Source organism: Aethalodelphis obliquidens, unplaced genomic scaffold, assembly GCF_003676395.1.
Source record: "Aethalodelphis obliquidens isolate GAN/ISIS:26980383/991018 unplaced genomic scaffold, ASM367639v1 scaffold19, whole genome shotgun sequence".
Lineage (NCBI taxonomy): Eukaryota > Metazoa > Chordata > Mammalia > Artiodactyla > Delphinidae > Aethalodelphis > Aethalodelphis obliquidens.
In genome coordinates, this window is record NW_020837963.1 from 25,754,440 (window position 1) to 25,782,353 (window position 27,914).

General features: G+C 38.1%; 1 protein-coding gene across 2 annotated transcripts in view; it reads left to right on the plus strand.

The window, feature by feature from the left end:
* Nucleotides 1-27,914, plus strand: part of ZNF407 (zinc finger protein 407) — a 421,124-nt gene that overhangs the window by 222,808 nt on the left and 170,402 nt on the right. For both annotated transcript variants that reach the window (XM_027118761.1, XM_027118762.1), the window contains exons 5-6: nucleotides 17,714-17,880; nucleotides 21,581-21,664. In XM_027118761.1, coding sequence (XP_026974562.1) covers nucleotides 17,714-17,880; nucleotides 21,581-21,664 — 251 coding nt within the window. The remainder of the gene's footprint in view (nucleotides 1-17,713; nucleotides 17,881-21,580; nucleotides 21,665-27,914) is intronic.

A 27,914-nucleotide genomic window follows, 5' to 3' on the forward strand; every position in this document is an offset into this window, starting at 1 on the left:
CACACACACACACACACACACACACACACACACACACACACACACACCCCTAAGTGTGTTGACATGATTTACCCTTCAGAGTATGCCTCTGGAGCACTCATCAGAAGTAGTTTTCACATTGTCTTTTCCCTCTCCATTGTGCCCATCACATTTTATATGGCCCAGAATCAGGCAGTGAGAAATCCTGATTGGACCTCCAGGAAGTGCTCTGATGTTCATCAGCCTTGTGTGCAAGACAGAAAAGCTGATAGTCCGAAATTGCACTATAAACTAAGACAGACTGTCAGTTTTTAGGAATGGCGGGGAATGGCCTATTTATGTAATCAGATACTAACCCTGGGAAGAAGCTGTCAGGCACATTCTTGTTGTGTAAGCAGCAGGCAAACTGTGCTTTATCTGACAGACAGTGTGTAAATCTGTCCATGCAAAAACCCAAATGTTTGGTTTGCTCCTAGTCACTGTAATAATCTGCTTATTTTCGTCTGCTAGAGCAGTGACATCACTTAGCAGAATGTGCTGCAGACATAAGGCCCAGATAAGACTGCGTTAGTGTCAGTCATTCATTCCTTGATTGGCAAGAAGATAAATAGGAATTTACTAGAGGTTTGCTTTCAGCTAAAGGAATAGACAATGTGTTCTGGACAGGAATAACTGTATTTATTAGCTTGGTTATTTTGCATCTTGAGAAAATGGATAGAATACATCATGTCTAATTATAGTTTCTAGGAATAAGTAGTGTACCATATCAATAATTATTGAATAGTTGTGTCCAAAGGGAGTCTTCTCTGATTTGTTAAGATGCTTTTACTTGCTATATATATTTATTTCATTGACTTTTATGTATTGTTTTCAGCACCCTTTAGTTTTTCATTCTAAAAGTAACTTTTTATTATTTCATTATTTGCTGAGCGTGAATAGTAATGACTTTGTGAATGTGGGTATTTAAGAATCTGTAAATTAAATCCTATTCTTGAGGAGAAATTGAAGTTGTTCTAATCTGAATTTATGACTTTAAACTCAGAGTTAAAAATGAATTCAGTGTTTTCATATATTTGTTCAGTGAGAATATTGTACCTTCCCGTGATTGAAAGATCTATATTATAGCAAGTGTTAATTGTGAGTAGTGTCTTCTTTGATATTCACTCATTGAATAAGTAATGTAACTTTAGGAATTTTCTTTAAAATTTCTGTAAGATTATTCAGCTTCTTTTACTTTTCATTCAAATCTTCAGTTTGGTTTTACCAAATAAATGATTTCTTTGCTAATTGTAAATGATTGGGAACAGCATTGATTGTTTTAAACAAAGAGGAAACCTCAGTCTTGGACCACAGTCTTTTATGATCAGAAACTTTATGGGACGCATCTCCGAAGCGAGCAGCAATCAGGTTGAACTGAGTGTAGCAGAGGCAGCCTGTGGGTCCCCAGGTAGATGCTCTCTTGCCCTGGTACAGGTGGCCACACATGTCTGAGAGTGACCAAAGGCTTTTTTTCTAAGAATTTTAAGAACAGCAGTAAGAGAGAAATAAAAAGTATACAAAAGCATACACATCTGACACCCTGATACCAGTCCTGAGGCGTAAGTGCATAATTTACTTCTGCTCTGTGTGCTGTGAAGTTGTAGTCATCTTTGTTTTGATGGCCTGAGTACCAAAGTACATGTGTATATATTACTTTATTAGCCCATGATAGTAAATTCACATAATTAATCAAATTCTGATTGGTTTTATTATCATCAAATTGCACACATTTTTAAATCAACTTATTTAGAAACATAAATCCTAAGGTTTGATAATTGAGTTCTTTAATTCTACCTCTTTACCTCTTTTCCTCTGTTGCCAACCCTGTCCACCATATTAATCCCTGGTCAGATCTGCGTAAGCTCAGGTAAAGTTTAAAATTCATTCAGAGGTCTTATTTACTTGATAGCAATTAAAATGTGCTAGTATTTTCACTGTTGTTGTTCCCCAAAGGAAATTTTCCTAATTATCTTTCACCCGGGCTTTAATTCTAAGTACTTTTCTTCTATCTCTCTTGCTTCTGAGTGACTCTGTGTATATTTCTTAGTGCTCTATTGCATATTATTTTTGAAGAATAGTAGATACCAGTAATCAATATAAACTTGGTTATTATGAAAAATGTTAGCGATATTTGGAAATGTACAGCACAATCTCTGGATGTTCCATGAGGTGATTTGTAGAAATGAGGACAGCCGTCTCTTCCGTCTTTGGACCCCTTTTCTTTAGTTCTTAGCTCTTAGGCACGTTTTTGTGAATATCATCACGTACATTCCTGTGGAATGCTTCATCTGTATCTTCTGGTTATATATAGGAGTCTCTCTCTCTTTTTTTTTTTTTTTTTTTTTTTGCGGTACGCGGGCCTCTCACTGTTGTGGCCTCTCCCGCTGCGGAGCACAGGCTCCGGGCACGCAGGCTCAGCGGCCATGGCTCACGGGCCCAGCCGCTCCGCGGCATGTGGGATCTTCCTGGGCCGGGGCACGAACCCGTGTCCCCTGCATCAGCAGGTGGACTCTTAACCACTGCGCCACCAGGGAAGTCCCAGGAGTCTCTTTTTATTCATCTTTTATTGTTATGTTTTCAATCCTAGTCTGTCAGTTTTAGTCACTAACATTCCATTCAGTAACTGTTTGAGCACCTGCTCTCTGTAAGGCATTAGAGCAGCTTATTTGAGGGTGTGTCCTCTGTTCTTTTGCTGTTGTTACTATCTTACCTTCCTGTACTTCTGGTTTTGGATTATTATAAAGCTATAATTTATTATTATAAACCATAATTTGTTAGATTGTCACTTTCTGTTGTTTTGTTTTACTGTCTTTGACAAATTAAAGAATAGAAAGTTCAAGCTTCTGTCTCCTGGAAGTCAGCCTTTTTATTCCAGTGGAGAATTAACTAGCACTTGGACTGCACATAGACCCCACAAATAGAAAGACAGGGCCTTTCAGGAGATAGAATCTCTCATCAACAATGATGGTTGGTTGATCCCAGACAGATATATTCGATTGACTCTTGGCCTCAGAACCCTTCTTTCCTATACTGGAGAGAACAGCCTTTGGTAGCATCACTTCATGAATTTGGGTCTTTGGGAACACATCCTTAGGACCAGACTAAGTGGAAATTTAATTGAAATTAGACCTGTAGGGTTTCATTGTTGGGACATATTTTGGAAGTATTTTGTTTGAACTCCATTACATGTGACATGTGTAGAAATTCAGGCTAAAAGAACAACCAGAGCACTGATGTCTCAGCTAAGTCGGTGTCAGGGCAGCTGTTTCACTTCTGTGGCATGGCCTCCTTCAAGCAGCTTTGTTTGCAGTTTTAAACATGTCATTGGGAAAGTCATTTATCAGAATACTTCTTGCCGTGTTTTGAGCCTTCAATAAATTTTAGTTATATATGATTATTAAATGTTATAAATGTTTCTTAATACATCACTTTCCTGCCCTTACTACCGTGAAAGATATCAAGAAGTTGAAAATCTAATGTCCCTGAGTTGTTTTGGGTCTTTTAGGGAATGTACGTAACTGAGAGTAGTAAACAGTTCAAAAGTCAATATACGTGAGGTGGTGTGGAGTCAACTTGTGAGTGGCACATAAGCCACAATAAGATCAGGACTCTTGTGTAACAGAGAATTAAACGAAATGTAGAAGAAGGGTAGGTCTTTAGTGAGAGCTGGTCTGACTGTCTCAAAAATGTGATAATATCGTTCTATTACTGAATACCTAGAACCATCTCTTCCAAAACTGTGACTATGTGGTTACTCATGGCAAACAGAAGATTCTTCAGTTACAGTGAACAGTATCTATGATTAGCTGTCAGCTGTATGGTATTCACAGTGTAGGCTTATAAAATCATTGGACACTGATTTCTGAACTATCTGAATACAAATATAGTGAGGTTTTTGACTTCAAAAATTGAGAAGAGAAAGATGTCTTTCTTTTTAGAGATCTGATTTTACACTGCCTCAATAACTGTCTCAACTCTTGTTTCTCTCTGTGGTACTCTGACTGTTTCAGCTATGTATCAATAACATTGTATGTTAGTATGGCGTAGAAAAGCCAGTGGTGGATAAAATTAGTGATTCTTTTAAATTTTACTTAAAAATTTATTTTGGCTAAACCTGTTTGTTTTGAATTATGCTTTTAAAACTCTGTTTGCTTACGTATATATTTTTAAAAAATGGAATGTGTGTTGGTAAATATTTTTAATACAGTAGTATATAAAGTGCTAAGTAAAAGTTCCCTTCTCCCAAGTTGATGCCCTTCCTCTTCCTGCAGTCTTCCTCAGCCAAATCTTAGTTCCCACCCAAGGTTCCTACTGTTCACAGTGAATCTGTCCCTACTGTTTCTATTTGTCTATTCATACATAGGTATATGTGTGGTGTGTGTGTGTGTTTTTCATATGTTGCATATTAAAATAAACTTAATTCTGTAAATCTTGTCCCTTTACAGTATTTAATTAATTCATCATTTGAGCAGTTATTTACTGGGTACCTACTATGTGCTAAGCCCTGTGTTGGACCCTGGGGATATAGCAGAAAATAAAGCAGGCAAACGTTCTGCTCTCACGAGCTTGCATACCAGTGTGGGGAGAAATTCAACAAACAAAACTGAAAGTCCAATATATGCCAGTATTAAAATAGTGGTGATATAGTAAGGGAAAGAGGGAAGAGCCAGGAGTGCTGGGTGGGATATTTCAGCTCTCCATAGGCGGTGAGGGGAGCCTCTGTCAGAGAGAAGGTGACAAGTGATCTAGACCTGATTGCGGGTAGGAGAGGGGCCCCGTGAGTCTTTCAGGCAGAGGGAAAAGTGCTCAAGTCTCCTGAAGACGATTGTGTGGGGCGTGGCCCAGGGCTGCCAAGAGGCCGCTGTGCCTGGGGTGTGCACAGGGTGGGAAGGAGGACGTGATGGCAGCTCAGGCCATGTCAGGCTCTGGAGGACTCTGCAAGGACTTTGGTTTTTTTCTTCTGTGTGAGATTGGAGGGTATTTCACAGAGGCCTGGCGCGGTCTGACTTACGCTGTAGCAGAATCGCTGTTTGCAGTATGCAGAGAATAGACTGAACGGCAGAAGGGAGTGGATGGTGATGGCAGAGGCTGGGAGCTCTGTTGGACATTCTTGTGATGATCCTGACGTGAGAGCACGGTGAGCTGGACCCCAGTGTTAGCAACAGGGGTAGATAGAAGCGTCCAGACTCTGAATATATCTGAAAAGTCCAGCCCACAGGATTTACCAGTGGATTGGATGAGATAAAGAGTAACGGATCACACCAAGGTTTGGGCATGAACAGTGAAGGGAAAAGGGAAAAATGAAGTCACGTCATTAACTAAACGGGCAAAACCACTGTCAAGAGCAGGTTCCGTTGGGGGAGATTGTGAGCCAGGTTTAGACGCTGGACATTTGAGAAGCCTGTCGGCTGTCCCGGTGGAGACGTTGTGTGGGCAGCTAAATACCGACTAGGCCTCAGATATAAACGTGGACGTCATCAGAGTACAGGTCACCAAAGGAGTGCGGGTGGGCCATCCAGGCTTCAGAAGGCAAGGAGGAACCAGGAGAACGAGACTCTCATGTTCTCAGGTCAAGGGAGCGTTTGCAATCAGCTGCTGGCCTGGGTAGGTCAGGTCTTGCTCTTGGGCTGCATCTGACATTGATTGAAGACACCTGTGTGCCAGGCTTGGCAGGACGCAGGATGTGGCTGAGTTACAGGAGAACAGGGTGTCTGCAGTCCCTGCCTGCTGGGCACACTTGGCTCCTCTCTCTGCGCCCTTTCCCGGCGCCTCTGCTCAAATACTGTCCCCTGGACTCTGCTGGCCCCGCCTGACACCCTGGGAGATCTGACCCTCACGGCACCTTCACGGCGGCTCCCACTTGGCCAGAAGCCTCCTTGTTACTGCCTTACGTGAAATAATTCTTGGACTTTAATTCATTTCCATGTATTTCAGTCTGAAGAATCTTTAATAAAAAATATAGTAGTGATACAAAGAGTTGAGCAGTTTTGTTTTCTTTGTGTCATAAAGTCTAAACTAGCAACCTTTTTGACTTTCACTTTTATTCCTTCCCAGCCCATATTTGAGAAGTCTTTTTTTGTTGTTAACGTCATTTTGATAGTTATTTCTGTATTTTAGCTTCCCTAACACTATAGTTGCTCCAAGTATAAATATATTTTATCACTTACACCCTTCCAGTTGTTTTTGCTTATGCATTTAATTATATTAGAAAGAAACTTAGTTTAATATTTTGAATGCTGGAAGGTACATAATAAATGATGTTATTCCACATAGTCTTTTGTTTGAGGTGTTGAAGATTTGAAAAATTAGTATAAATGATCTATATTCAGTGTTTATAGATGCCTATCTGAATTTATCTTTTCAAAATAATTTAGAATATATGAGAAGTAGATGAAATCCACAAGTCTGTTTTGCAGAAAAGAATTCCATAGCTGGACATATCCAACTTTTTAAGTAAGTAATACTCTTCTGCATTGAAAGGAAGCTAAATTAATTGCTTTACCCTGCATTTAGGAGGTTGTTTCCACCCAAATGTACCTCATGTATGTATGTACTTTCTATAGTTTTACTCCTGTTTCATTGCAGGCTACTTCACACCCATTGTATGGTGGACATGTGTGAGAAATGGTGGAGAGACTACTAGTATTTAACTACTTACTTAGTATTTAACTCCTTACTCTCAGTTGAATCACAATAACTTTAAAACTCTTTAAAAACTTGTTTTTTATGTTAATCCAATGTTAGCACTTTCCCTTGAACTTATGATTTAGAAAAGAACAGATCAAATCCCTTCCAACATGGTCTTTCTACATTTATGAATGTCAGGACGTTGTGATGTAAGTGAAGCAAGTGATGACCCGTATCAGGTGCTGCAGTATTTACGCTGACTTCATCTTCTGAACTCACGTCATGTCTTGGTGATGCTCCAGTGCACAAATGCTCCAAGACACTTACTCTAGAAGTGTACTGTAACTGCCGCTCTTCGGACTAAGGTCTCAGAAAGGGTCAATTCCGTACTGAACTCTGAGATTACTGGGCAATACATCTCAGCCCTTCTAGCTAATCTTACCTTGAGCTCAAATGGTTCCCTAGATCACCCTGACATGCTAGAAGGCCGAGATGATGACAAAGGCCAGGACAATGAAATACCTAAGTTTGGAAAGGCTGCCTTCCCTGCTTCAGCAAATCACACAGTCACCATCAGGGTGGACAGCCCTTTCTAAATCTGGCATGTCTATTCAAATGTCTAGAAATTCTGTTTCCCAAGTAGATACATAAGGACCTACAGGATAGAGTGTAAACATCCCATATTTGCTAGTATGTAAGATGCACGGGTCTGTAGAACATGTTCCAGTATTATTGTACAAGAATATTTTTTAGGAAAAAAATATCATTTTTTATACATATATCGAAGGTGAATTTAAATTGTTTGGTAGAGAGAAATACTATTTTGTACATTTCCATTTAACCTACTGTGTACTTGAGTCCTGTATGAAGTCTCATTTTGAATAAATAGCGATGGTCCACTGTCCCTTAACTAATGTTAATATTTAGAGAATTACGTACACTGGTGTCAGTTGCTGGTTCTAACAGTGCTGTAGTATTGACAGATTTAACTCTCCTATGTTAGGGGTGTAACCCATGATCAGCCTGTTGTCTTCGGCTTATTAATTTTGTTAAGAAAACTACTACTCTTTTTAAAATACTCTGATAGTCCTTCATTGGAGAGTTGGACCTGACAAGGATTGCCGTAAGGAATCCAAGTAGGAAACTATGACTTTCTTATTATTGCTGTTTTAAACAATTGTGAAATAATAGATAATTCTCATGATTTACTATTTATAGAGCACCAGTGATCTACACTGTAATATAAAATGATGTCTTGTGCTCAATATTTTTAGAAATATTGACGTGAATACACACCAGGAATAAAAATTACATGGTCCTACTGAGGCTCAAGAGAGGCTGCCCAAGGCCAGACACTTATTAACTTCTCTTTCCCCAGCAGCATGAATACGTGACCCCAAATATTATTTCTGAGTCAGTGGCATGCCAGGAACTGAGCAGTTTTATTCATATGAAAGTGTCAGCTTTATTAGCAAAAGGGGATTGGAATCATCCATTCCATACAGATGCCTGATGTTCCTTACAATGTATATTTGTCCTAGTAAAGTTTCATATAGTGATGTGAATGACACATTGCTTGGCATAATAATATAACACCATGGTGTGAAGACCTTATGACTTTTATAAAATCCTTACAAATCGTAGTTTCTTGATGAGTGGGACTGTGACAGATTGTCTGAATTGGGACAGACGTTTTTGTTTGTACTCAGCTTCCATTAATATATCAGTTGTGTTTAATGTTAACATATTAAAAATTAAAAGGAAATAACTTTAGGGGATTTTGTAGTTGATTTTTAAATTCGTGCTTCTTTCTATAAACCTGTTTTTGTTCTTATTGGTAAAATCTATCTTATTCATATTTACCAACCAATTCATTCTAATACAGTTAATACTGGAACTGGCAAGGGTAGCATCAGAAAACTTAGTAAAACCTTTTTCCATTGACATGCAACTGGTACAGTCTGTGAGGTTCTCAGCTCTGAAATAACATTTTTATAGCATCCGTAGGTACATAGCTTGACACATAGCAGTCTTTGTTAGTGCTGACATACTGTTTGTAAGATTACGTGTTATTTGTCCCAGTGTATAAATGAGTTTGTCATGAATCTCAGATGTGCACATTGTTATGGTAGGTTTTTTCCCAGACATGTACATATTTGTGGCTTGTATACAAGTGTACTGTATCTTTTTGATCATGGGCACTTGTGAAGGATAAAGCCACATGTAGCTCCTTAGAAAATTATAGTCAAATAATTGTGAAAAACAAACAATGGAAGGGAGATCGGAGAGGGGGAAAAGAAAAACAAAAAATAGATTGGTGGTTCCTTTTGTCATATCAAAGTCAGGTTTCTCTGTCTTTTTATCAGGGCCATTTCAGTCTGACTCAGCTTAAAGGATGCAACTTTATTTCCCCCATCTGTGCAGCCTGCTCCCCACTCCCTCCCCTGCCATGATCAGCTCAGGGCTCACACACACAGCACCTTCCCCGCCTCTGCCTGTCCCTCCTCCAGGCTTGTCACTGCCTGCCGCCTTTGTTACTAGAGTCTGTTCTGTCCTTTCAGACTCACCTGAAGCTCCACCTCATCCATGAAGCCTTTCCAGCTGCTTCACTCTATATTCACCGATGCTTTTTCTAAACATCTTTTCAAAAAGCTTTTTTAAAAAGTCCAGCAGAATGTGGTGAGCTTTTGTTCTAATTATTTCACTGACATTAGTGTCTGCCATTGAGGCACAGGCTCCTTTTGGGGAGGCGTGTGTATCTTTCCTTCACTTATAGGTCTGTACATGCATGAATAATTGCTAGACACACAGTAGATTCCAATACATACTTTTTAAAAAATTGATCAATTGATATAGAAGTAGCTGAGATATTATAATTTGAAGATTGTTAGGCTTGTGTTATAAATGTCCAAAGACTGAACATCCGTCAAGACATTTGGGATGAATGTGTAAATGGGGTTTGAAATGCATTTTGTCGTTTTAGCTCAAATTATTTATATCAGTAAGAGCAGTGATTTCAAAGAAATTCTCTTTATATGGTCTTTAAACAGTAACATTAGTCCTTTATTTGTAACTGCTGTTTTAACCTTCCTTGCGTAAATCCAGTGTTTTCTTACCTAACCTGAAGCGATAAAATTTCATTTAGTCCAGACTAGAGGATTGTGGCAATTTAATATATGTCTTGTTCTCCAGGACTTGACTTCTATGGTTAGTTAAAATTATTTCAACTTTGCAAGCCCTCCAGCTCTGTGACACACTTGAAAGGGGGTAGTTTGAAAGGACGGGGCAGCCTGCACTGAATGGGTCTCATATGCAGTATAATTCCTTCCACCTGTTCTTCTCATGTTGGCGTTTGAAAGCCCTGCAGGAAACATGAACTATTTCAGGATTGAACCAACTTCTCAAACCCTGTGAAGGGGCTTAGTGGACCTTTGTTTGCCAGCAGTGCTCGATTCAGATTCTTTTACCCTGTACAGATCAGGGTGCTTTTGGGGGGCGCAGGTGGGGAGATGCGACCTCACCTAAGCCAGGGATAGGCCGATTACTCTCTGCAGGCCTGATCAGGCCCACTGCCTGTTTTTGTAAATAAAGTTTTATTGGAACACAGCCACGCTTACCTATTTATGTACTGTCCACGGCTACTTCTGTGCTACCAAGGCGGAGTTGAGAAGTTGCATTGAAGACCTGAGGGCCCACCGAGTAGAAAGTATTTACTGTCTTTTACACAGAGCCTTTCCTAACCCCTGTTGTGCTGAGGAGTTTTGGATACAGCACATGCAGTGGAACGGGCACCGTTCCAGTCAAATTTAATAGGATGGTTTGGGGTAGGCCAGAGTTTATGGTCTCTTTGACAAAGAAAAATTTCATGGGAATGGGATTTTGAAGGATGAATTCAATCTTGAGGGCATGGCCCTTGTAATCCTTGAATGTTTTTCTTTGGAATGAGTCATTCTCTTGGTTCTTAGTAGACTAAGGCAACCAGGGATTAATATTCTGCCAATGCTCTTCCCAGAAGTAACTTTGACACAAAGCTTTGCAACCTTTGGAAAGAACTGAAAGGGCCAGAAAACATATGTCACAGCTTCTAGAATCTGAATGATACCTTAAGCGGTTTTAAAATGATGGCTTCAGCAAGAATGAGGTTAAATTTCTTTTCCAACTAGTTAACAAGGATCTGGCTTGTTAATTAGGCTAATTATCACCTGTTCAGGTCAAAAAATGCGCTCAAGACTCTTGGCTAAAGTAGCAGGCTCCCTTGCGCGCTGTATAAAAGCCCTCACAGGAGGTTTCCAACTTCATCTGTAAGCCACACTTGATTCTGAAGAGTTGAATTCAGTAAATGAAACCTTTCTAATCTTAGGTCTTTGTGGCTTCTTGATATAAATCATGCTCATGTTTTATATATAATCAGGAACAGGTCACTCTCAAGAGTCCAGCCTAATTTAAATAATCTGATATTAGTGTTAGATATTTTTGGTTTCAGGATATAACTTCAATCATTGAGTCAGGTTTTTTTTGGATCTAGTATGCACGCATGCATGTGCGTGTGCACACACACACACACACACACACACACGCACACACAAATATTTGGAAGGAGGTGGCCAGAGGAACCCCGAGTGTATTCCTTGTTATTACTCACCTGTCAGTGTAGCTTTTCAATTTTCAATTTAGAGAAAACAGAGATTCTTACTTTCCATGCAGTTTAAAGCTGCATATTTTATTTAAACATATATATATATATATATATATATATATATATATAGTACTTGAAACCTCATAAAACTAAGATGAACAGGATTACTATGGAGTAATATTGGGGTAATTAATGTGGATTTAGTGCCTGTTTTACATGAATAAGTAGTTTAAGTCTAAAAACAGTATTGTATGTTTTTCCTCAGATGTTTCCTAGGCCAGAAACAGTATAGGCACCTCACAGTTCCGATGCGTATAGGTATTGGATTTGTTACCATGGCAGAATTTCTTGAACTTCATTTTGCTTTGTTACCTTTTGGATACTTTTTCAGCGTAAGACTCATGTGAATTAATTGAGATTGAAGTTGCTCTTTAGTGGTTGTCTTTATATGCCTTTTATGTGCTTCTTTGTTCAAGAAAGTGATTGTTTTTCAGTTTTATTTGCAGCTCAGCAGAAATTTGTAAGATAGCCCTACTGGGCAAAGACCCCATCATATTCTATTTTCGTTTCATCTCTTAGTATATTATTATGTAATTATTAAATTATAATAATTTTAAAAGGAGGCTGTTATCCCAAAGAAACAGCCTGCACATTGGTAGTATCCGAGTAACTTAGAAATTGTTGAAACAAATTCATTAGTATATTGGACTGTTTTGCTAGGAATCATACAAGCCTTGTATTGTTTTCAGTTCTGTGTTTATTCCTAAAGACCAGCAATACCTGTCAGTTAAGGTTTTGCAACATCAGTTTACTGTTAATCATTTTGAATCAGTCAGCACCTTTGTTTCAGAGTTTTGGAAGATAATAACTGCATGATTATTTAATGTTTTAATAAAGTTTAGCTCATTCATTTGGAGCAGATCTTGCTCATTGCTGTTTTTTGCAGATATGAATTTGTATGATTTATTAACGTGACGTGACATGTAGAAAAGAAAGTTTGGATTACTTAATTAAAATATTCACTTCAAATTGTGGAATTTTTCAAAAACAATGAAAGCACTTTTTAAGATGTTAACATATGACCTTGTTTACTTTGTTCTCCTTTTAAAAACAACAAAAATGTACAATTGTAGTTAGCTCTCTAGCCCCATATGCATGCCTTACCCCTCTTCTCAGAAACAAGCAGTATTCACAAATTATGATGTCATGCATGTTTTTGCATGTGGACCTCATATGCTTAGATTTAATATTTCTATGCTTAACTTGCTTTGTTTCAGTGCAGTTACATTTTTGAGATTGTTTAACCCATGCTGATAAATGTAGCTCATTGATTCATTTTAACTTCATTATGATATTCCATTTTATGATTAAACTCATTATTTTTCTACTTCCCAGCTGATGGATATTTAAGATTGTTTACATCTTAATGGGGATACTTTTTTTTTTTTTTAAACATGTCTGTACTTGAGCCTGAGTTTCTCAATCATGTTAACCCAGACTGGGCTTTCCGGGAGAAAGGCAAAAGATATCTACAGCTCTAAAATGCATCACTAAAGCAACTGTATTCCAAATTATTCTGAATTGGAGAGATTAGAAAAGAACATAAAAATATACTAGTGGCAATTCTTACTGTATTTCAAAAATCATAAAGTAATAAAGCATCAAAGTATCAAAATACTTCTATCTTCATATGTAAATGGGATATGTGCAGATTTTTAATTAATTTGCTAATAAATTGACTGAATAACCCACATAATAGGGTTTAAAATTTTTAAATAACATTTAAAAGTATAATTTGAAGAAGATGAGTATAGACTCTCTTGTTAGGATACTTACCTTGTGTAGTAATATGGAATTAGGGGCGCAACTCAAAATAGAAGTGTTATATATTTTGACAAAACTTATCTGCCCTTTAGGCATTCATAAACAGACAATTGCTCTAACACAGTCTAAGGCAGAAATATCTATTAAGATAGTACCATTGATCATATAAAAATAATTCAGCTCCCTACTAATTCTTTAGTTTAACTTTGTATGTACATAATGCCTTGCAAAACCTCCATGAAATTTTTAAGTTTTTGTTATATGTATAACAATGAGGATATTTAGTATCGTGTCTTTAAAATTTTAAGTCTAGAGATGTGGGTTTTAGTCACGACTCTGTTTTATAAGTCATGTCAAGAGTGAGTTCAGCGAAGAAGATCTTCCACCGGTTTTAACACAGAGAACACAGGCTCAGAGCCATTCCCCGCGTGCGTGTGTGTGTGCATGTGTGCGTGTGCGTGTGTGTGTGTGTGTTGGAGTGGTGGTGCTGGGGATAAAACAGCACATGTAACAGTAAATAAACATACTGTAAATATATTGAGAGTACTAGAAAAATGCTTAGAATTTAATCCAGGAGCCCTTATTTAATTTAGGAATACTTAGAAATTTACATTCAAAGATGAACTCTTAACTGACTTTTACATGACAGTTACCCACACGAAAATGGGTTTTATTCCAAAAGTGTCAGCAAACAACTGGATAATAATCCCTGGAAGCCAGGAACTTTGTAATGACAGCACCCTTTGGTAGGAACCACTCAAAGGTGCGACGACGCAGAACATTCTGTGTTTAAGATCATTGCCCGCAAAATGGTCAGACCATTGCTACATTGTCTTCTAATTCCTGCTTTGCTGTTGAGAAGTCTGGTACCATTTTAATTTACTTTCCTTCTGATTTTTTTTTTCTTTTGAAACCTTCTAAGATCACTTTATATCCAGTAGAAACATCTAGTGCAGACTGAGGAAAGGGGAGATGACAAACTGCCCTGTTTCATTACAAGTCCGTAGCACTATTTGGCATTTTGAACTTTTTATCAAACGTTATAAAGTAGCTCTATTACATCAGAGCGGAAATGATGTGGACCTCCACCTGCTCTCCCGCACATGTGGCCTTCTCCTTAGCACCTTTGCTGTCCCTGTGCTATGGTCTGCCATACCATTTTTCTTTTTAATTCAGTTCATAAATATTTAAATTTAAAAAATTAATTTAAAATGTTTAGAATACCAGAGGAAGGATATGAAACAAATACGGCAAACATGGATATTATCATCTGGGTACATAAACCTTGGTGGTAGATATGCATCTCTGTCATTTTCTGTATGTTTGAAATATTGACATTTATAAAATAAACACAAATGCTGAGGAAGGAGAAAAGACCAAACAGCATGAGGATCGCGAGCCCTGGGCGGCCTGAATGACCCCTGTTGCTGTCGTGTACGGATCTCACATTCCCACTCTGAGTCTGGTGAAATTACGTAAGGAACGAGACTCTTCACCACCAGTTCCCTTCATCCCATTGGTCCAAAGTTATTTATGGAACAGCTCTGGGTACCAGGCACTTTTATGGGCCATAGGATATACGGTGAACCAAACACCATCATACTGTTGTGTGCTTATCTTGTTTGTCCTTTTAGGTTGTACTTTTACATGATTGTCACTCGTTGTACATCCTTCAACTGACTGACTTTGTAACTCCCTGCACAAAAGGAGAGATGACTAGCGAATTTTATGCCAAATAGATCTCTTTTTAATATATTGTCAATTCAGTTAAACAAGAAGTTTCTGATGGAAGACCACCATGTGGGGATAGAAAAGCATTTATATCATTTAACCCAGTCTAATGTAGGTCCTGGGGCTTCACTGATACCTGGGAAACTGGATGGCCATCCCCAGTTGAGGGGCAGCAGCCAACAGAGCCACAGTTGACACAGCCTGTCGGGGCCTGGAGCTCCCATCACTCTGCCTCTCCCCGCACTGCCCCTTACCTGTCCTCCCTGCTGGCTCTGCATATCCACCTGCTTTCCAACATCTAAATTAAATGCCGTCTCTGGGAAGCCTTCTTTAATCCGCCCTGTCCCATTAATTGCTTCTTCTTTTAAATTTATGATGGCCTTTTACGTTTTTTCCTGGCACTGAGGTTGTCTTTGTGAAGGATTTTCCTCACGTAGGAGCCTGTGATTTTCTTGAGAGCCAAATCTGACTCTTTTCCCTTTTTGTTTCTACCGTCTCGAACAGTGTTTGTGCTACAGTGGGTGTTCAGGTCTTTCTGAAGTACATGCAGAATACACAGTGATACCTCTTCTTCTTGGGTTCTCGTGGCAGAGCGGAACTGCACGTTTTCACTTAGGCTCTGTCCTAGTGACACATCCAGGTGGGCTTCCTGAAGGCCCCCAGGAGAGCGGATCCCTTGGATGGACGTCGTCCTTGCTCGTTGCATGGTGGCAGATAGTTTACAGTGTTTGAGGCTCAGAATTGTGCAGTTCCAGGAAACCCCCCACTGATGAGTAGGTCTTGGTCTTTATAAGGACACTTTACATTGGTAACATTTCAGGTTCTTTTCAAAGTACCAGTGCATGCACTTATTTTCATAAAGCAAATTGTAGAACATGTGAGGTTTTCTGAAAGTCAAGCGGTGGCCTTAGTTCTTTGTTATCTGGCTTTTGTCATATCATGACAGGCTCTAAGCTCTAGTTTAACATTTGTATTATGTATGAATAATAGAGTACATATATTGAGGTTTCATAGATGTAATTTTTTAAAATGTACATCATGGTAGATTTAAAAATGAGGGATTTATTTTGTCATTCATAAAGTTGTAATACAGTCTGGAGTAACTATTTGTTAAAAGATAGCATCTACTTAACCTCCTTATTTATTTCTTTTAGGAGGAGGTTAGATCCACAATAAATACATGAAGAAATAAGTAGATAGGGGAATTTATCTTGGAAATAAGATCCCTGTCATGGTTTTGAAATGTTAAATGCATGAAGACCCGTCAAAGAGATATACGGACGTTATTTTTCTACAGCGCATTTCTAAGTATTTAGTTGTGTTTGTCATTCTCTAGTACCAGTAAGCAAGGATCAAATGATACAGTAATTTCAAAGTCGGTCTGTGTTGAGTGGTGTAAACATAGTTTCTCTACACATACATTCTATAAGTATATTAATTGGCAATTTTAATATTAATGAAGCACTTAAGATATTTTGTATGGCATTTCTTAAATATTTAGCAGTTTTTACTTCTGTTGCATTTAAAATATAATGTTATAAAAATATTACTACATATAACAAATGAAGAGAGAGTTTTATAAAAGGTAATTTTATAATTCGATTCTTAAGAATTTGTGAAACCTGAATGATTAATTTGTTAAAGTAATCCACATTTGCCTCAAAATGAGAAACTTAATTAATTGGAGCTTGGAATTTTTTTTTCTACCCTACGGGACTAAGAAAATTTGTAAAATTTTAGTTAAAAGCATTTATGTAAAGAATATACTCTTTATATCTCCTTATTTATATCATAACTTAAAACGCAGGTATTATAATCTTATTTTTAAAATTGTATTAACTTGCTAAAAGTGTAGACCAACTTATGCTAGTCAGATCAAGCTGCCAGAGTCTGTCTCTTTTGTGGCATTGTGCTTATCAACTTATTAAAATATTTTAATTTTGAATATTGGGTTCTAATTTTCTTTTATTTGACTGTTCATTATCCTGAATTAATTAGCTGGACACTACTTTGTTAGCCACAGAGATTGCTTTAAACTAAATTGTATTAGAAATCAAAAGTAAATTTTTGTGGTGATTTCCTGAATGCAAGTGAAAAGGGACAGAAGCTCGACCAGAGAAAGTATTAAAGTTTTTTTGTTGATGGTTCATATTGCCTGGATTATGAAAGGTATTCAGAGATCTTTAACTGGGAACTGTGGGGCTGAAATATTTTCTGACGTGAGTATTGATTTGTTATTTTCAGTTTTCATCCCATACAGGAAATAATTGAGGTTTCTTTTTCTCAAAGGCATACTTTATGAAAAGTTGTATTTATAATCTTATTTTTATTCTTATCAAAGGGAACTTTTTATGTACCTGTGTGGTAACCCAGAAGGACACCTTGTTAAAAAGGAGACGCCCCTGGAGTGTGCCTCTCCTCCGACGGAGCAGTGTGGTGTGTGCCGTTCCGGGCGGGCTGGGCTCTGAGTGCCGCCCGGCCCCAGCTGCCTCCTCCTGGCAGAGAGCAGGGGTGTCTGAGTAGTTTAGTACGGATAGCTTTTCATTTAGCCTTTGCTCTGACAGCCTGTGCCCTGGATAAGCGGTCTAGGCCTGTACAGGTGAAATCTATTCTCACATTTGCCTCAGGGGTGACTGGACTGTAACAGAATTTTTCAAACCCGTTGGGCCCAACCGCAAAGCAGAGAATAAATGGCTGAAGTGCCAGGCCTGGACAGAAAAATCAATGCCTGGTTATACAGACATGACAGGCCAGGCCCGCAGTTCTCCTCGCGACACCCTGCACTCGCCACACTGCAGGGCTGCAGCGGCACCTGTCTGGGCCCGAGGTGCTCCCGTGAGGGTAATATTTGCATCCTTTTCTCTCCACTCCGTGCAGGAAATTTACATGCCGCCTGTGTGATAGAAGTTTCACAGAGAAGTGGGCCCTGAACAACCACATGAAACTCCACACGGGGGAGAAGCCATTCAAGTGTACCTGGCCTACCTGCCATTACTCCTTCCTCACGGCCTCCGCCATGAAGGACCACTACAGGACGCACACAGGTGTGCCTGTCCGCCTGGGCCCAGTGGTGGTGGTAGTTGGGGGTGGTCGTCTCAGCAGCAGTCCGTAGAAAGGAATCCCTGTTTGAAGAGTTTAAGATTGTGGTAATTATATGTTAAAAGGTATGGCATCATTTCTTTGTGTTTTGATGATGCTCAGCGTAATTTTTAAGTGACATTTTAATATTTGTGTGTGTGTGCGTGTGCACACGTGCATGTGTTCACATAAAATAAGTTTCATATTTCAAAGCTGATTTATGTTGTGTGTGGGTACATATATGTATATGTGTTTAAACATATCTTTTTAGGTGTGATCATTATAGAAGATCATTTGAGGAGATTAAATTTTCATAGAGAACTTGTGTTATATTTGTTACTGATATGGACTCCGTGCCATAATGTTTCTGAACATTATTGAATCTTGGTTTTTATGTACCACTTGAAATTTTTTAAATCAATTTAATATTTCTCTTAAGAGAATACTATCAGATCCAAGAGTCTTTGAAATTACTACAAAGAGACTAAACTGAATTTAGCTAGTATAAATTTTTTAGATAATTGAAAAAGTACGAATTCACATACATTTTACATCAAAACATTTAGTGGACTGTTTGGAATTTAAACCAACTGGTAGTAAAAGCAGCATACAGAATACATCTGTGCTAGGCATGGTCCTGAGACCTCTCAGTTTGGACCGTCATGAATATATTTCTCCTACCTGCCCTGTGGTTCTGTTCAATGTATATGACATGCTTTTCATTACCTAAGGACAGAGGGCCCCTAAACGCCTTACAAGCGTGTAGTCGAGCGCTTGCCGTATCTCACCGTGGTGACATCACTGGAGCCATTTGCTGTTTTGTGGTCTTCTTCCTCTTTACAGCTCTCAGGAAGTGTTTTGTTTCAAGGAAAAAATAAATTTTAATCAGCATTCCCAAATGTTCTTCTGATTGCCAAGAATCCCGTATTATTGTTAGAAATTATAGGTTAAAAGTTCTTCTGAAGCAGTTTGTGGGAAGCCCAGGCCTCCTTAGCTTCCTTGACAAGGGCGTTGACGATTTAAGGTCTCCAGCCTGCCCTGAAAGATCACTTATATCGAACAGCAGATGAAAAGCCAGTGCAGATGTAATTTATCGTTGGCGTTTCCTTCTAAAGAATAATTGTGGAGACTTGGCTGGATCAATAATATGGATTTTTGTTGTTAGGTCTTGTAGTCTGCACCATAATGAGAGATAGGGGACAGTGGCTGTTTTCTAATAGAAAATAAAGGATTGGTTTCCGTGTCTTTCTACATTTGAAAGCAAAATGGCACACTTGAAACTAATTCAAGTTGTTAAGAAAAGTCTCCTATTATAGCTCTGCTATTATTTAAATATGGCATGTTAAGTGAACCCCCTTTTTATTGAGTATATTACATTTAGTTTTTTCTTAAAATTTTTTTTCTTGAAAAATACTCAATTGCCCACTATCCAACCCTAACCCTCCCTACCCCCTTGGGAAAAAAAAAAAAAGGGCAAGTGAAAATTGAATTTAGAGTGACAGACAAATCAAGCCACCAAGGTAAATATGACATAGAATACATTGCAGACGAGCATCCCAGGTAAAAATCCTGCACGCCAAAAAGTCAAGGCCACTACTATATCTAGAACCAAATCACACGGAAAACTGATAATTTTGTCTTTGTGCCTATACATATCTTAAAATAGGAAAGGGAATAAAACTTAGGATATACATGCAGCACATATACCTGTAAAAATGTAAATTTCATTACATGCAGCACATATACCTGTAAAAAATATAAATTTCATTAGGATTTGTCTGTTAATGTTTATATCTTACAAGAAAGATATAGATTGCAAAGAAGTTCATAAACGAGGGAAAGGAATCATAGTCTGCTTGAGTCCAGAAATAGTAAGAATACTCTTTCCCCATCAGGTATTTTGCTGGCTGGGTAGCATAGCACCAATCTCTTCTCTGCCACACACCACCAGATGCGTAGGTGTGTGTAAGCTTGTGTGTGCATGTGTGGACCACAGTACACACACTTCCGCACACTCGAAGGGGTTAATGCCCACAAAGCTGTGGTGATGAATAAATTGTAGAGAACAATTTTGTCTCAACACAGAATAGTATGTTAATATTAACGAGCAAATTATCTTTTGGGATTTTAAAAAAAAGTCCACTTTCAGTGTTATTTAATTGATAATACAGCTAGTTAGAAAGATTTATATTTCAAATTGATTAAATAATTAAATGAGTGATTGTAATTAAACTTTATTCTTCACAGCCCATCTACTCTATTCTTTTTTTCTGTATTGATATAATGATGCCAAGGAATGAACTTAACCCCAAAATAGGGAAGTAAAGATAGGAAAAATACTTAAATTCAGCTTTATTTCATAAATGATAATAGTGAACATTTTAACGTACCATTGGGAAATAAGATTAAACATAATTTGGTTAAAACTCTCTTTATTAATATATGTTCATTTAAATTAGAGAAGCTAGTATTGCTCTCAGGTAAAGGGAAGACTCTTTCTGATTACGGTAGCTACTCTGCCTTCCTATATTTACTATTTTTTCTAACCTTAAAAAGGCAATTACCATTTCCACAACACCTCAAGCTAAATTTCTATTGTAAAACACCTAAACATTTTAGAACAAAGCAGGCTGACGTGGGCAAAAACCCTTGAAAGACTTGTTGCATTAAACATTCACATGAATAAAGTAGATAAAGATAGATAAAATGATTTGTTTTATTTTTGAAAAGTATTTTATAATTTCACTGACTCTCTCCAAGGTGTTAGCATTTTTATTCTCCTTTTCTCTTCTTTGGGAGCCTTATGGGATGAACTGTCTAGGTGCCCGCACTTATTGGCCAAATATGCTGTAGAATAGAGAGAGATTGCATTTATAAACTGTAGGGCAGAACGTTAGCTTGTGTAAAAATGTTTTTAAAAATGAGCATTTAAACATTTTTAACAAAGTCTGCCAAATCTGACTCTAATTGTTGCAGAGTTTTCCAGTCAAGAGTTATCACTAAAGATGAATGATAGGAGTTTTTATACAATTTCTTTAGCAATCCCTAGACCTCCTTTTTTGTGCCATGGAAGTTTGAGGAACATAAACAGCACTGAGTTGAGTAAATGTAGATTTTATCGTTACTTGGGGTCTTCAGTATATTCAGGGAAACTGTTTAATTCATATTGTTAAGGAGGAAGTTATTAAAGAAGATGCTGATAGAATCAGGTAAAACCGATTCAATATCCTTCAGTTGTTAGAAAATTCAGTATGTTTTATTTAAGCAGAATCATGTATACTGTATATTAATAGTTCCAAGCAATCTTTAGTCAGCTCAGAAAAGTCCAGATGTATGGGAATTGTAAAAAATCAGGATATGCATAAAAACTGTTCAAGTGCATAAAGCAGCCCCATCTGGAAGACATCTACCAGAAATGAAGTTGTACAAAACCATTCCATTGATAATAAAGCTAATTTTTATGGGTCTGACAAGTATGTAATTATGTTCAGTGGTGCTTTTCAGATTTTATCACAGTCAATAAACCGCAGTGGTAATTTCATTCCCATTTGACATATTTACATGGAAACATTTGATTGGAGGAATTAGTAACCCTGAAAGCCTTGATAGATATGTTTTAATGATCTGTGACCTCCGCAGTCCCTCATCTGTTTATTGTTGCAACAGGCGAGAAGTCGTTCCTGTGTGACCTGTGTGGCTTTGCTGGCGGGACCCGGCATGCCCTCACCAAGCACCGCAGGCAGCATACAGGTCAGTCCAGCCGCCCGGCCCTCAGCCTGCCTCTCAGGAGGCAGCCAGTCCAGGGGCCCCCCCGCATTCGTTCTTGGCCCTGGATTGCCTGTCTTTTCGATTTTTGTAAACTCTGTGCACTTGAGGGTCTACTGAAAATTGTGCTTGAATGATACAAGATTTTAATGCGTCTCCTTTTACGTATTTATAAAGTAAGCCTGCTGCGTGTCTTACGGATCAGGTGTCCTGTAAAGTCGTGTCAAGCAGGGGGAGAACAGGGTCTGGCCTTCTGTGTGCAGACATACCAGCTGCTTCTCTGCGGCAGAGCCCTGCCTTGGGAGTGGCCCATGAGCTGTGGTGAAGCTGGGGGGCCTACCTTCCTCTCAGTCAGTCCCTCCCCGTCTCCTTTCCTGCTCACGCCACCTTTTAGCTGCTTCTCACCTGCTTACCGGCAGCCCTGCCTTCCCATCTTTGTCTCAGCCTCCGGAACCACCTGACTCTCTAGCCAGCAATCCCTCTGCGTGTTGGAACCAAGTAGATGTGTTTGTAGCTCACTGCAGCTTCAGGTATTTTTGCGATTAAGAATGGAAGGCAGTCGGGACTTCCCTGGCAGTCCAGTGGTTAAGACTTCGCCTTGCAATGCAGGGGGTGCGGGTTCGATCCCTGGCCTGGGAGCTAGGATCCCACATGCCTCACAGCCGAAAAACCAAAACATAAAACAGAAGCAATATTGTAACAGATTCAATAAAGACTTTAAAAATGGTCCACATCAAAAAAAAAAATCTTTAAAAACAAAAAAAGAATGGAAAGCAGTGAAGAGGCGAGTTAAGCAGATTAGGACATTGAAGAGAATCCTTTTTTTTTTTCATGATGGGCATTCTTGGTGATTCAACAAAATAAACTAGATGCCTTGGTTAGGAACACATAAGGATGAAAAGTTTTAACCATCTATTAAAGTTGATTGCCTATTGATATGCTGTAATAGGTCTTATAAGTAATTACTTTAACTTCTGAATTACATATGTCTGGGACAGTGCTGATTTTTGGTGATGTTCCTTGTAACTATTAATAGAACCAACTTTTTACCCTAAAAAGTGTTCTAGTTTAGATGATAAATCATATGGTAACAGAATTTGTAACTCATTGTTAGACTTTTACTTGCATTCCTTGAGAATAGTTGAGTTTGGCAGTTATACTCAAAATGGCATAAACGTAGAGTACATGAAATATGTTGTTTATGGTACAGTTTGATTCTTGATATGCTATATTTAGCACTTAGCTACAAGGAGCTTTAATGCCCATTATGGTATTTATAAGATCAGTGAGAATTAATGCTAGCCATTCCTTTTGGATTCTTAAGTTTATATGATTCAAATTTCTATATGTTGTAAGGATTATTATTGAGCCAAGAAATATCCAATGTTAATATAATGTTGAAAACTCAAACTTGGTAAACATAAAACTCTATTTTAAGTTTGTAGTAGCAACCTGTGATCGCATTTTTTTTTTTTTTAATCCAGTGATTTACAGTTTAGGTGTAAGAGATGGCAGAAGAGCCCAGTGGATGGCGGTCATCCTTGGCTACTATGTTGGACAAGTTGGGAATATGTGTGGTAAAGTGTGTTCATGTGGGGTTTTCTGATTCTTCATGTTTCAGTTTACTGATGCCCGAACTATTGCCATGCAGATGGTGTCGCCCTGGCGTGGCCCTGGGCGTCAGCAGGCTCCCCGGTGCCGCCGTTGGCAGCGTGGCCGTGCTCCCTCTTCCCGCTGCCGAGGGGCCGGTAATGCTGTGATCACAGGCGTTTACAGGTGATCGATCATGAACCTGCATCGAGCAGGCACAACTTTATATTTTATGTCAGGTCCAGAGGCTCCTTATTACTTTGCTATTAACTTTATACCAAATAGGACAATGTCTCACAGACAGAGGCATCTGTCTTTTTGGCATTTATCTGCCTCTGTGGCACAAATCAAACATGATTCTTTAATACCAAAGTCAGTTCAAACAGCTTAGCCAAACAGTACTAAGCCAAACAGCTTAGCACAACTCAGTCTAGGCCCTTAGCTTTTATGCTGGATTTATAATATTTAAGCAACACATAACTTTTTTTTTTCAAGGCCAGATTTGTTTGGCTCATTTGAAATCTGTGTTTTTCTGATGTATTCCTCTTTGACATGGTTTACCTTTCTACTACAGAGTGCCCACCCAAACTACAATCAGCTAGGAAAGGGATAGGTATCAAAAGTGTTCCAAATGGCGTAAATAATTCCCCACTGCAATACAGACTGTCTAGGGGGCTGACACAAAACATCTTCCACTTCAAGATTTACTTTTATCTGGTAAAAGGGTCACCTGTCAGAGACCCTTGATTCAAGGGCACAGGAGCAAATCCTCACATGTAGTTGAAGAGCCTTGGCCGGCTTAATGACCACCAGCCCGCCCAAAGGAATGCGGTGCGAGCTTCCAGGAGAAGGGGTGGCCCGTCTGACAGATTGTTGACACACAAAGGGCACCTCTCTCTGTCCATAATCCATGCCGGTGCTGGTGTCCCTCCTCCGGCTTCCTTTTACTCTTATGTCACGGGGACCTCAGGTGCAGAATATTCCTCAGTGGTTATTTTCGCCAAGATTATCGCTTGAAAAGGAAAGTATGAAGAACACAATTTAAACTACTGTATACCCTTATGTGAGGGAAACAGGCAGAAAGGAAATTTCACCAGCAGGATGTATGCAGGCAGCCCTGTTGACTTACAGATAGCATTATTCAAGGGTAGTTACTGTCTCACTCATAGGTTTATTCATCCTTCTGGCTTTAGAATGACAAAGAATTCAGAAGGACTGTTCCCAATACACCAAATCAGTTTGATCACTCCATCAAAAATTTTTCCTTAGTAAGTGTGTACACCTCCTCACATAGCACCTGCAGTTAACAAATATTAGGAAACTGAAATTCTTGTTTAGCATTTTTAAGATTTTCTTTCACATTTAACAATCTAGAAGTTGTTTATTTATCGATTTATTTTGCTATATATTGAGACTAACAAACAAGAGCTCCTTCTGTATTTCTGAAGTGTATTTTCCTGAAGAAATTACCTGAAATTTCCCAAAGAAATGATCGTTTCTGGATAAAAAAGAGATACCAGTGAACATATTCAAACAGTAGTATTGAACATGTAACAGAATTGAGTTACAAAGTAACTGTTACGCACAGATTGAATAAACTGTAGTCTGTGTAAGTTGACACAGAGTTCTTTTCCATCAAGGGCCCAGACATGCTTGAGCCTTCCTTTCCTTAGTGGTTGTCGCTTAGTATGTAGCATACTTTGGTAGCATTATATTTTTTCTCTGTCAGCCTATAGATTTTTCACAATTTCTTAAGACTACATAGTTTAATCTGTTGTGTTGTCAAGTTAAGCATGAAATGACAATTGATAGTTTATTGCAATACAATGTCAGCTTGACATGAACTTCAAATTATTAGAGTTATAGAGAATCTAAATGACATTATTCTTTAAAAGTGTTTTTTTTAAGTTTAAATTGTGTCACATAAAAATGCCATAAAAGTTTAAATGAAATAAGATTGATACATTTACCGTATTTTTTAAGTGTTTATGTTAAACCTTCTCACCAAGAAACTTAACGTTGAGGAGCTTGGATGACCTTTTATTTATACCACTGACTCAGACAATGACTCCATAATGTTACCCGTCTAGATTCCTGCCAGATCCATGAAAAATGGATAGATTAACGATGTCTACCAAGGCTAAAAGAATAAACCAGTCAGCAGTGAGTCTGATGCCAACGTACTTTCAAACACTTCGTTTGAATGGAATAAGGAGACGTCAGAATATATTTGTGAATTTGCTTAACGAAAAAAATATTTAAATTGTTTGACCCCTTAGATTCATGATATTAAAAGTGGAAGATTCAAGCTACCTAATTTGAAGTCTTAGTATATAGTTTCAATAGTCATGTCAGTATTGTATTGGCATAAAGATTTCCAGATAGATCAAGGGAGCAGAATAGACTCATGCATATATCTGTCCATTGTTTTTGACCAAGGAACAACCTTTAGAGATAGATTTAACAGAGGATGTGCAAAACCTCTTCATTGGAAACTTTAAAGTATTGCCAAGAGAAATTAAAGAAGACCTAAATAGAGCGATATCCCATGTTCATGGATTGGAAGACTCAACGTTGTTAAGATTTTATTTCCTCTCACATTGATCATTTCAAATCCCTCAAGCTTTTTTTTTTTAAAGAAATTGACAAGCTGATTTTAAAATTCATATGGAAATGCAACAGTGAAATATCAAACAACTTTGAGAAAGATGAATGAACTTGACTTACACAACCTGACTTCATGACTTATTAGAAAGCTTTAATAATCAAGTCATTCTGGTGTTTTCATCAAGGTAAACAAATACCTCAATGGAATGGAATAGAGATTACAAAACAACCCACACCTACATGGTCAACTGAGCTTTGACAGAAGAGCAAAGGCAGTTTAATCTTTTCAATACATAATGCTGGAACAATTGGCTATCCATATGCAATCAAAATAAACTTTGATCCATATATCATGTCATATACAAAAATGAACTCAATCTAAATATAAAACTTAAAACTATATAAATTCTAAAAGAAAATTTAGGGGAAAAATCTTTGTGATCATGGATTATCAAAGATTTCTTAGATACCAGCACATCAAAAGCCTGATTCATAAATGAAAAGAATCATAACTTGAAAAATTATAAATGGAGAACTTGAAAACTTTGTAAATTATTAACTTTTCTTCAAAAGACACTGTGAAGGGAATGAAAAGACAAACCACAGACTGGAAAGAATATGTATATATCATAACTCTTATAAAGGATTTGTATCTGCAATATATAAAGTGCTCTCAGAACACAGTTTTAAGAAACCAGCCAACTAAAAAAGGGTCAAAATATTTGAACAGGTACTTCACCAAAGAATATAAATGCATGGCACATAAGCACGTGAAAGTGTCCTCAAATCATCATTAGAGAAATTCAGGTGTAAAGCACTAAGCACACTGCCTGTTGGTGATGGTTTGCAGCAGTGGGAACTCTGGAGCACAGCTAGTAGGAGTATAAAATGGTCACACCACTTCGGAAAACAGTTTGGCAGTTTCTCACAAAGTGATGTATGTACCTACCGTATCAATGGATACACGTGACATTCATGTAATGAATACTACTCTACAGCTCAGCAGCAAAAATAAATCACGTATTTACACCTGGAGCAACAGGAGTGAAGCACAAAATAAAGCTGAGAGAAAGAGGCCAGACAGAAGAGAAGTACATACTGCATGCTTCCATGTGTGTACATTTCTAGAAGGTACTAGCTAATACATAGCAAAAGAAAGCAATGAACATTTGCTTGGGAATGGAACGAGCAGAAGAAAGACAGGGCACAGGGATACCTCTGTGGTGGTGCTTATGTTCGTTACTTTGATCGTGGTAAGAGCTCCATTCTGCCTCCTGTGTCAGGTCTAGACAGGTGATGTCAAGTCACTGAAGTAATTAATAATGAGTGTTTTCATCCAGGTGAGCGCTTTCCTTTGTGTTTCTGTTTTCCGTGTGAACTATTCTTTGACATTGGTGTACAGTTAAGATACTCTTAATTGAATTTAATGAGCAATTCAGTCTTTATAATGAATGAGGAAGTTTTCAGATATGCTTGTGTATGAAGGTTTATATGTTTCTATGACAGAATATTCCCGTGTCAAATGTGAAGAGATTGCGTGATTTTATTTTAACTGTCAAATGTGAAGAGATTGCGTGATTTTATTTTAACTCTATGCAATTCGAAGATCATGTCTTATCCCTCAAATAAAAGCAAAACCTGCCATCATCGTGAAAGTTATTTTTTTGTATAAGTCGGTTAAGTACCATTGAGCTGTCTATAAACCAGCGGTTTAGAAACTGAGAACAAAGAGTTATTTAGGCTGACTCTGGGTGACCACTTGATTGGGGTGTAGTATATGGGAAATGGCTAAAAGAGACAAAACCCCCTCTCAACTCCAAGATTTTTACTCTGCTGTGTATACGGTCTTCTTTTTACAAGAATAAGTCAAATAGTCCCTGGTAGGATCTGTTAAATGATACCTCTATGTCAAGTTCACTAACTTTGCGAAGCCATTAATTATTTTATGTATATTATAGGTTTTTACTTTGTTATTGGTTATGAGCTCTTGATGAGAGCCATTTGTGTGCTGCTGCTTTTATCTTTGTGAGAGGAGTTT